General features: G+C 39.6%; 1 protein-coding gene across 1 annotated transcript; it reads left to right on the forward strand.

Moving 5' to 3' along the window:
* The first annotated feature begins 144 nt into the window (after positions 1 to 144).
* Positions 145 to 7,035, forward strand: LOC113422681 (olfactory receptor 5J3-like). Its single transcript, XM_087956845.1, has 3 exons — positions 145 to 1,041; positions 5,030 to 5,117; positions 6,977 to 7,035. Exons 1-3 carry the CDS (start codon positions 145 to 147, stop codon positions 7,033 to 7,035), a joined length of 1,044 nt encoding a protein of 347 aa, XP_087812971.1.
* Positions 7,036 to 11,739: the final 4,704 nt, after the last annotated feature.

The raw sequence follows: 11,739 nt of genomic DNA on the forward strand, positions 1-11,739 counted from the left end.
CAGTTTTATCTTTTTGGAATTTAATATTTTATTCCTTCTTCCAAGATCCTATTTCAGATTACAGAAAATAGCTTCTTGTGTAGTTCAAATGTTAAGAGAACATGTAATATTGAGTACTGTATTTCTTTTATTTTCACAGTGTTAATGGGAAATAGCACAAGGGTGACAGAATTCATACTCACTGGGTTGACAGAGGACCCACACTTGCAGCTGATCCTTTTTGTGATGTTTTTGGCTGTTTATGCCATCACCTTGATGGGAAATGTGGGCATGATTGTCTTAATCAGAACCAGTCCTCAACTCCACACACCAATGTACTTTTTCCTTACTGGCTTATCTTTCCTGGATACCTGTTATTCAACAACGGTGACCCCAAAATTGTTATCCAATCTTTTAAAAGAGAAGAAGTCCATTTCCTTTGCAGGTTGCTTTACTCAGCTTTACTTTTATGGTGTATTTGCCACCACAGAGTGCTACCTCCTAGCTGTGATGGCCTATGATCGCTACGTGGCAATCTGCAATCCACTACTCTACTTCATCACAATGTCCCAAAGAAAGTGTGTTCAGCTGATAGCAATTACCTACCTTGCTGGGATCATTAATGCTTCCATTCACACAACGGCTGCATCTAGACTGTCCTTCTGTGGCCCAAACATTGTTAAGAATTTTTATTGTGAGGCCCCTCCCCTTCTTGCTCTTTCCTGCTCAGATGTCAGTCTTAACGATCTACTGTTATTTGTATTTGTAGGGCTCAATATAACAGTAACAATCCTGACTGTTGTCACTTCCTACACTTATATTCTGGTCACCATTTTTAAGCTCCATTCTACTGCAACCCGTAGGAAAGCCTTCTCTACTTGTACATCTCACCTCATGGTCATCACCATTTTCTATGGATGCGGTAGCTTTATGTATGCACGGCCAAGCTCTAGGCAGAGTTATCACCTAGACCAAATGGCCTCTGTGTTCTATGTAGTGGTGACCCCCATGCTCAACCCATTAATCTACAGCATGAGGAACCAGGAGGTAAGAGATGCCTTCAGAAGTATCCTAGAAAGGAAATTTCATTTTCAACACTTTTAAGAGCCAATTGCTTTTTGCCAAAGTTTAGCTCTACATAAAAGCTGCTCTAGTAGTAAATTGTTAGCATTGTGTCTCATTAAACAATAAATCACTTGGCTGCATTGTTTTCCTAGAGTTCTCGTATTCATTATATATTTGCTTTTGAGTTCAAAATAATGTGATAAATACATTTAACATTTCTTTAAATATTATAAAATCATTGTGTCTTAAATGTTAAAACACAATGATTTTATAATATAGGAAAATCTAGTTCTCTTCCAAAGTTCTTTTATATTGTTAATTTTTCTTCTTCATTGTATATGAAATGATATTGTTGTCTTTTTCTGTAAGAATGTCTTGATCTCGCACACTCAAATCCATAGAAATTTCCAAGGCCGTTGATATTACATTTCACATAGCCTGACTGTGACAAATACTGTAGCTGTATAAATTGCTATTTAGATATAGTTTTTTTTAATCCTTCAAAATTCTAGGTTTGATTATCCATTTTTATAACATGTTCCAGAAATTTAATTTGTACTGTATCAACTACTTTTCCTATAACTAATGGGACCACAATGCCCATTATATATTTTTCCGAATGTATTATTTAATCCTATCTAGCTTGGCGGGATTGGTATGGGAAAGATACTGTAAAATCTCCAGTCAGAGGTGGTATTTGCCAGTTCTCCAAACTTCTCAAAATTTCTGCTATCGGTTCTCCAGAACTGGTCAGAACCTGCTGAATACCACCTCTGCTATCTACGATTATTAGAAGCTTCACAAAGCCAGCATTTAAAGGACAAATATTTACAGCAATGCTTTCAGTAATATTTGTGTCACAGTTGCAATCAAAATTACCGTATTTATCGGCGTATAACACGCACAGGCGTAACACGCATCTTCATTTTAAGAGGGAAATTTCAGGAAAGCGCCCGCCACACCCACTCCCACCCCGCGCGCACTTCAATCCACAGTGTCCCATTCTGCCTGCCTGCCTGCCTGCCTTAGTTTCTGGTTGTTTGGGAGCAGCTTGGCTGAGAATAATAACTATTCGCCTCTTTTACTCAGCCGAAGCTGTTCCGATTCAACCATTAACGAAGGCAGGCAGGCAGGCAGAACGGAGCACTGCGGGCGGGCGGGCGGGCGGGCGGGGTGGGGTGGGGAGAAACGGGCGCTTCAGGGAAGCCCCCGCTTCTTTGAAGCAGTTTCTTCCTGTGCTGGTGGAGGAGCGAGAGAGCGACTGACAGAGCTGACCCAGAGAGAAGGACAGGCTTCGGTTGCTTCCTCCCTCCCCTTCTTTCATTTGTGTCCTTGATCCCCGATCCCAGCAGCATTCACGAAGGCTTCTTAACATTATATCGGCGTATAACACGCATACATCATTTGCCCCTATTTTCAGGGGTAAAAAGTGCGTGTTATACGCCGATAAATACGTATTTCTTCTATGATCCTGGGCAATCCATTTCTGTTTTTAGACTACCTATAATACAAACCTTATAAAATAAATCATTCTCAAGTAAAAGATAGCCATATATTCATTAATTACAAAAGTCACAACTTTCAGTTCAGATCCCAGTTCAGTGACTTGTAGGATAACTCTACATAATCTCCTACTTGCTTGATGACTCCTTCCTTAATTTGACTAAAATTCAAATCTTCCCATTTTCCATTACCAGAAGTGAAGAAAATGCTACACTATTTTTATGATTCATCTAACTGAATAAAATTTTCAGGAGCAGAACTTCACTAAGAGCTTAAATAAAATTACCATAAATATTTATTGTTGTGTCTATTCTTACTTACTTACTTTCTTAATCTTTACTGGAATAACAGTAACATTCTGATCCAGTCTGCTTTGAAAGAATTCTGCTTCCCAATGAGTCTGATTACCCGGAATTAATTCAGGTTTGAAAACTCAGCTAAAATTTATTAACTATGGCCTAAGTAGTCTAGATTATTTTAGAAACCAATTAAAATTAGAATCCTTACTATAATGTCGTTTTATGGAAACAACACAGGGCAAAACAAGGTGAATTTATCTTGCTCTGTAATTGGAGTCTTAACATTTCTGGGAACAAGTAATAAAGAAAAAAAATAGTACTTGTTATGTTGCTGGTAGTGACAAATTGATTTGCTCATACTAAATGAAAGAATGAGTATGGGTACTGTTGTCCTTGACTACAATTTTCATTTAATTATGGTACAAAGTTATAATTATGCTGAAGAAAAGTGACTTACAATTTGTGCTCAGAGTTAATGACTGTCAAACCACCCACTCACCCTCCATGTGACTGCAATTCTAGCACCTGGCAATTGGCTGACATTTTCAGGTAGTCCTCAACTTAAAACAGTTCATTTAGTGACTGTTCACAGTTACAAGGGCACTGAAAAAAGTGACCTTATGACTGCTTTTCACCCTTATGACCATTGTGACATCCCCATGATCATGTGATCAAAATTCAGATGCTTGGCAATTGGTTCATATTTATGACCTTTGCTGCGTCCCAAAATTTGGTAATCACCTTTTATGACTTTCTGACAGACAAAGTCAATGGGGAAACCAGATGCACTTAATGACCGGGTCACTCACTTATCAACTGCAGTAATTCACTGAACAACTGTAGCAAGAAAGGTCGTAAAATGGGGCAACATTCACTTAACAAATGTCTCACTTGACAACAGAAATGTTGGGCTCCATTGTGGTTGTAAATTGAGGACTACCTGAACAAGGATTGCGGCATCTTGTGGTTACACGATCACAATAAAGTGATGTTCTCAGCCAGCTTCTGACAAGTAAATTCAATGGGGAAACTGGACTCACTTAACAACTGTGTCATTCACTTAACAACCACAGGTATTTCACTTAATAACCATGGTTTAAAAAAATGTATGAAATTGGTTTCAATCATGCAATGATTCATGTGACAACCACGTTGCTTAATGACCAAACTTCTAGTCTCAGTTATGGTTGCAAGTCAAGGACTACCTATCTATAAATTTTGCTATGGTATTTATGATAGAGATTGAAAAAGATTTCAGTTTTGTGGGATCACGATTAGGTAGAAAAAATATGTCTTCTGAATCAAGTTGAATCATAAAATGATGGCTTAGCATCCCTATCTCCCCAAAGCATTTTCCTCTTACTCTCTTGTATTCTGCTTTTACATTGTCTGTTGCAAGAGATAAGTTAGTTAGCTATATTGGCCAAAAGTAACTTTAATGTAATTCCAGAAGAGTCCATGTCACAACCATATCCTTCTTGTAACTATGGTATATAGCATGTTCTACATTTTCCAAATACAGAGTCTGTTACATTTTAGAAGCAGCAGAGAAGGAAACTAATAATGTTTTGTGTCATTCTATAAAAAAACACAAACTACAAGATATAAGAGTCTGTAGGAACAAATGAGTTCTCTTGTTTTTTTGTATTTTACAGAATTCTATTTTTACAGACTTAAAAGTTTCCTATGGCAGTGGTTCATTAAAAAAAAAGAATAACATGAACAGAAACATATCAGAACTAAACAGAATAGTATTTCTGTTTTGGGTTGTATTATTCTCTATTAACACTAATGAGATCAGAATCTACACTAGTGTAAGAATGCATCAGAGTCCAGAATCACTGGCAATTGAGCACATATAATTTATTATAATTATTATTATATATTATTATTATATTTGTATTGAATTTCTTCAGATACAAAACCATTTCATTTGACAGAAACATCCAGGTATTTAGGATGTATTTCCTGATGCATGATCCCAACATGATCTCCTCCTATTGTTTTGTTTTGCTTTCAAAAATAAAAGAATAAAATAAAATAAAACAAGGAGTTTCCGGTTTGTCGGCTTCGCGAGCGGTAGGGATTCGCGAAGCTGCGCGATCCCTGCCGCGCTAGCCGTTTTGGGGCTCCGATCCGGACGGGTGCGGAGCAAGGCTGCCCTGCAGGGGTAGCTGAAGGTAAGGGGGATCCGGAGGAAGGGTCTGGGGGTGTTGCAGACCCCTCCTGGCCGGCAGAACCCCTTTTACCAGGACGGTGCAGCGGCGGTCCGTAATGGCCGCCACAAAGAAGTCGGCAGCCGGGCAAGTATGCGCAGGAGGAAGAAGGGAAAGTTATTAAAAGTGAAAGTTATTCTTGGTCGACCCAGGGCTTTGAGATTCATCTAATTTAATTCCTGGAAAAGATGGTTTTTTGATGATTTTTTCCACAAGAGAAAAAAAGCGGCAATTTTTGAGGTGCTGAAAGGAAAGTTTACTCTCCCTCCCGACGGAATTAAGCCGGAAGGGAGAGGACAAAGAAAATATATAAATCTGGATCTTGTTGGAGGAGATGCCTTAAAGACTTGAGGACAGAAACATAATTTTAAAAAGGCTTTAAAATACACATTTGGACTCTCTTTTTTTTTTGTTTGATACCACCCCTGGAAGAGGAAGGGGAAATTTGGCTTGCTTGGATTTATTGAGGATTGTGGACTTTGGGATTGTTTTACCTTTCTCTCTGAATATCTGGTTGGTGTAAGAAGAAAGAGGAATAAAGAAAAGTAAAGATTTATTTATAATGGCTTTTCCTTCTGAGGACCTGAGGGATGAATATGAGCAAACAAAAGCAGCCTGTAAAGATGGTATGGAAAAAGCTTTTCTATTTCTAGAAATGGCGCTGGTTAATTACCAACAGACAATGAAACAGATGGAAACAGAAGAACAACAACAAGAAAAAGACGAAGACGCCATCTTTATTGAATTTCAAAACTTATCTAAGAAAGAAGGAAGGAAGAGAGCAAGGAAAATGAAGGACTTAAGATCTAAAAAAACATTTGAGAAAGAGGAAAATATGATGCAAAGTAAATATAATGATAGCAAACAAGAGAAAAAGGGAACACAACAGAGAAGGGATCCCAGCAAGGCAGAGGTTAGAAGAAGAAGGGGGGGTAGGAAGATTTGGTGGGGGAAGAAAGAAAGGGGAAAGGCGGAGAAAAGCCTCAAAGTTTTAAAATTGGATGGGAGAAGAGGAATTTTTTTAGGGACAAAGGATGAAATATAAACTTCTGTAAGAAAGATTCTGCTAGGTACAGAAGATGGTATTGTAACATTTATATTTGAAATAGTAAATTAGAATGGTTTAAGATTTAATAAGAAATTAAAATGTTGAAGTTTTTTAATAATGATTGATTTTTAAAATGTAATAAAATATTGAAGGAAAGGAGGATACAATGTATTTAAACATTTTTGGTGGATAGAATGTACCAAGCAGAACCGAATTGGGTATTTGTTATGTTGAATGTTAATTTTACTAACTAAGGGGGAGGATAGAAAGGCATCATACTCTGATTAGTGATTTCAGGAGAAATTCTTTTTATTATAAGAAGAGATAGAGGGATAATGAATGGGCAAAAGATATAAATATAATGATTTAATTAAGATGGATTAAATAAGATAGAATTGTGAAGAGTGAAATGCGCTGCCCATACAAAGAGAGGTAACTGGGGCCAAGGTACTTTACTAAAAGATTTTTTATAGGTTTGTTTGTGTTTGTTTGTGTTTTATGAGAATATTGGGGAAATTTTTGTGGAAATACAGGAAAGATTTAAATATGTAATGATTTGTTTGTTGTTGAAATTAATAAAACTTGTTTTTAAAAAAAAAACAAGTAGCAGGGAAATGGGAGACTAACTCATGGAGTGCCATGAGTTCAATATAATATTTTATTAGTAAGTATGGTTGTATACGGAAAGCCTCACTTGGACTAACTCAACAATGTATGGATCAAATTAACTCAGCTATCTGCTGGAAAGGTACTGTGATTTAAAAGATGTGGAAGTTAATAATTGTCATTGTGTCCACCTGAATTGCCAAGAGACAAAAGATGGGCATTTGCAGAATCTCTAAATTCTTTTGATCTACATGAACTAGAGTGGATGCTCCTTCTGGTAGATGTCCTCATTGTTGAAAGGCATTTTTATTGCAAATAACTCTTTACTGAAAATGTCTCAGCTCTTTTCTGCTTAGTGGGCACTCTGGAATAAAAGGCACATAGAGTAGTAAATTATCTGCCATCCTTTCCTTCTCTGCCTGAAGCAGCATTGTTCATACCTCCCATCTGAGGTGTCTGTTTGAGCAACACAGGGGTGGGAGGGGTCAGGGTGGCAGATGAAGGGTTGAGGCCCAGGGAACGATGCAGGTCAAATGTACAAGAGTATGAAATTTGCAAAACCTAACTCAGCATTGCCAGGAAAACCAGACAGGAAGCACAACCAGATAGGCTAGTTCTACTTTATTGTAAGGCTACATTAACAGAATCTTGTAAGAGTGGTAAAATAGTAAAAATCTCCCAATGCCTTTTTTTACAGGTTGGAAATTAGGGAGGTGCCCTTCTGAGTTCTTTTCTTTGCTTTTATACATCTGCAGGCTGTGTCCTCTCTAATCGTATTCCCTGGGCAGCACCCCCTCCCCCATTTCCCAGGCACATTCCCATATACTATTACAGTTACAGATTTCAGATTTAATTTATTTAACTAATTGATACAGTAATTCCAATGAATGCCCAACTCAGGCAGCGTGCTTCTTTAATAAATAATTTAGTAACAACAATGAATAAATTAAAAATGATAAAGAAAATGTTTAAAGAACAACAACCGACAAGGACATAAACCACCAGAAAAGACCATCAAACCACTTCTCAACCCAAAGCCTAAGGAAAAAAGAATTGGAGCTAGTCAAAACACATGAAAAGACTGTTCCACTGTGTGGAAAAAGTGTATGATAAAATATTATTAATAAATAAAGAAGAAGACAGAATGCAATCTCTATTGAATATTACATTTCTCATTGAGAAATACTTCAAACAATTGCAATTTGGTTTACTGAATCTTGACTGTGTAATTAACACAAATCAGTAGATGGACCACTTTGAAGCACTTTGGGGACACATTCTCCAAGCCATTGTTTTTCTCAGTGGAATTCATTTCTGCATCCCTCTAAAGAGAATTTAAGGAAATATTATTGTCTGCAGAATTGCATAAAGCCGTTGAGTTACTGAAGATTGAAGGAAAATATCTGAATTTCTTCAGAACAGCAAAAGGATATTTAGTATAAGCTTCAAAAACCTGCAATCAGGCTCTTGAAAAAAATACAGATATTTTAAAATGTGAAACATGCTATTGATATAGAAGAAAACAAGTGAGTTTGATTTTCAAAAGGCAACTATACTGTACAACTATTGTATTTTGTTGATTTTGAGAGTTTGATTTAGTATTTCACGAGATGACAACTTACTTCCAAGAGAACTGTTTGGATATTCAGGGGAGGGTTAGATCAAGCCAGCATGGCAAGGATGCAAATTGGTGCACAAGGTCAAGTAATTGTGTAAATATGGTTTTTTAAACAGCTCAGATTGCATCAAAAACAAAGGAGTGCTTGAGAGGAGAACTCAAGAAGACCTCAGGATCTGCAGATTTTTTTGCTTCTGTTTTGTTTTGTTTTTTAATCCTGAATGAATCAGAATATTTAAAAATTCAGTGAGGAATGAATTTACTCATTTGGCATTGAAGATGAGATACTTTGAGATGAAACAAACAAATGTTATGTTTATAAAGCTTTAGTGTTTTGTTTTTAACTGTGATTTTAGTAATGGGTAGTACAAAAAAGGCATAAGTAAAATAGAGCTGGCACTGATATGACAAAACCAAGATTAAAAAGAGAAGTGTGTTTATAAGTAAATCTTCAAATATTTTCATAGAAATAGTTCTTAGAATGAGATATTACCAGAGAAAAAGCAACGTAGGATTAGGTGGTCAACCTTAATGCCTTTTTGGCTATGTAGTTGCAGTGAGCTCCAGCACTTAGATTATTAGATTGAGTATTCCCAGGTCCTTTACAGAGCTTTGGTCAATCAACAAGATCTTGACTATTCAGCTTGTAGTTTATTTTCTGATTTTTTTTTACCAATATGTAAGTCAGGGAGGAAATATCGAGGAAATTGACCTTGATATGACAAATAGCAGACCAACGGAAACCCTACGGCCCAGCGAAACACCGGAACTTGAAGCGGGGAGGGAGTTGAATTTTCAGGAACTTTAATAAGGGGGAAACCGAACTGCAAAACCCCGAAGAAACACGGAGTAGCGGAGACAACCACAATGAAAGCAGCATGGAATCACCGTGCAGCGAAACAGAATTTAATAAAGATCATCCAAACGCTCCACCGAACCGGACCTTAGACCAAAACCGGTGGAGCCACGGAAAATCATCCAGACAGACCAAACGGCCTGTCTATCTTGAGGATTTTATTACAGCTCCCCTCAAACGGAACCCAAGGGGAGGGGTGTTGTGAATCAATAAAAGTTACTAGCATAAATGCAAATCAGGGTTTGGAAACCTGCACACCTGATTGGCCCTTATACAACAACTAGGGATTGGTCCATAACTAGTCCCTGATTGGCCACTATTTTGACACTTCTCATTGGTTATAAGTTTGAACTTGTTGCACATGTCATTGGTTAATAAGGTAGCAGATAACCCTATAAAAGGGTTGCTGTTGCCCATAGCCTTGCTCTGTTCTGTTCTATTTACTATTATTAAAGAGTTGAAGTCACTGTCAGATGTCTGGTCTCCATTATTCCCCAAACTTAACACCCTTCCAACCCTGCTGGAGCAGTTCATTGGACTAGAATCAGCAAAAATTTCTGATTAGATTCTAGTGTGAATAGAATCTAATCAGAGATGCTTTGCCGATTCTTGTTGATTTTTATTTGTATTTCTTTATTTTATGTTGCTGAATTGCATTGACATGTGTGTCCCTTCTTGTGCACAACCCAGAAGCTTTTGTGATCCCTTGTAGCAAAAATTACTGACCTCTGGCTTTGCTCTACTTTTCAAACATGCTGCCACTGCCACGTTCTAGGTGCTGGCCCCGCAGGTCCACCCCATTGAGCCTGCTGCACTGGAGGGACCTGCCCAAGCAAGTCTGAGCAGAGCAGTGCACCAAGTCAATAGCGTGAGCCTGAGAGAGGGAAAGAGAGAGAGAGAAAAAAGAGAGAGAAAGAGATAAGGAAGAAAAGAAAGAGAAAAGGGGAAGAAAGAAAAAGGGACAAAGACAGAGGGGGGGATGGAAGGGAGGGACAGAAAGAAAAAGAAATAAAGAAGGAGGGAGGAAGGGAGGAGAAAGATAATGAGATATCTATTCTAGTCCAATCACCTGCTCCAGCAGGGTTAGAAGGGAGTGTGTGTGTGTGTGTGAGTGTGTTCTCCTTGTAATTTACCAGTACATTTTGGTTTTGCCTTCTTTAGAATTGGCACTGTAATACATTGGGGAAAAGTAATTTTTAGGGTGGAGATCTGGTCCAATGGATCCTATTTAAAGCCTCAACAAAATGTGAGAGCTTCCTGATAGTCTTGACCATGTTTCATCCACAAAACCTTTAATAGAAGCCAAAGATGTTTCAGTGTGCTGGCAAAGATGTGGAAAAGGGCCTCAGTCTAAGCTAGGCCTCATTTCAATCTGATGCTTCAGCTCTCGCTCTCTCTCCCTCTCCCCCCCTCTCTCTTTGTATCCCTTCCCCCTCTCTCTCATTACCCTCCTTCCTTCCCTCCCTCCCAGACTGGCTTTGCTCTACTTTCCTGATGTGCCTGCAGGCCAGTGCTTCGAACATGGATGGATGGATGGAGAGAGAGAGAGAGAGAGGTAGATAGATAGGTAGATAGGTAGGTAAGTAGGTAGGTAGGCAAGCAGGCAGGCAGACAGGCAGACCTTTTGGATGAATGTATGGATAGATAAGTAGGCAGGCAGGCAAGCAGGCAGGAAGACAGACAGACAGACTTTTTGGATGGATGGATGGATGGATGGATAGGTAGGTAGGTAGGTAGGTAGGTAGATAGATAGATAGATAGATAGATAGATAGATAGATAGATAGATAGATAGATAGATAGATAGATAGATAGATAGATAGGCAGGCAGGCAGGCAGGCAGGCAGGCAGGCAGGCAGGCAGGCAGGCAGGCAGGCAGGCAGACCTTTTGGATGGATGGATGGTTAGATGGATGGACAGATGGACGGACGGACAGACAGAATGCGACAGCGGCAGCACTTTAGGAAAGTAGAGCTACTTTCCCAAAATGCTGCTGCAATTGCATTCGGTGTGCCAGCTCTGCAGGCTCACCCCATTGCTTTTCCCAATGTGCTGCTGCATTCGAGGCACTGGCTCTGGAGTGGTGCGCCAGTCAATGGGGTGAGCCTGCGGTGCTGGCACCTCAACCACCTCCCTGCCGCCTCTTAGTGCCTCCAAGGGGGCTGGCAGAGGGGCACTAAGAGGTGGCAGGATGGCGTTCAAGGCACCAGCCCCACAGGCTCACCCCATTGACTGTTGCACCGCTCCAGAGCCAGTGCCTCGAATGCAGCAGCACATTGGGAAAAGCTGCCACCACTGCATTCGAGGCACCAGCTCCGGAGTGGTGCAACAGTTAATGGGGTGAGCCTGCAGGGCTGGTGCCTCGAATGCCCCCTTGCCGCCTCTAAGCGCCCCTTTGCCAGCCCCCTTGGGGATGCTAAGAGGTGTCAGGGGGTGTTCAAGGCGCCAGCACCGCAGGCTCACCACATTGACTGTTGCACCGGAGTGGTGCAAGGGGCTCAGTGGGGTGAACCTGCTGAGCCAGCATGTCGAATGTGGCCATGACAGCATG

The sequence above is a fragment of the Notechis scutatus genome, chromosome 1 (genome assembly GCF_049901735.1).
Source record: "Notechis scutatus isolate UNSWTSFEM ecotype Mainland chromosome 1, rNotScu1.2, whole genome shotgun sequence".
NCBI lineage: Eukaryota > Metazoa > Chordata > Lepidosauria > Squamata > Elapidae > Notechis > Notechis scutatus.

Coding starts and splice junctions, on each gene's coding strand:
- LOC113422681 (XM_087956845.1), top strand. CDS start 145: ATGGGAAATAGCACAAGGGTGACAGAATTCATACTCACTGGGTTGACA. Junction 1,042..5,029: donor AGGAGGTAAGAGATGCCTTC/AGAAGTATCCTA, acceptor TAGCTGAAGGTA/AGGGGGATCCGGAGGAAGGG. Junction 5,118..6,976: donor GGACGGTGCAGCGGCGGTCC/GTAATGGCCGCC, acceptor TACATGAACTAG/AGTGGATGCTCCTTCTGGTA.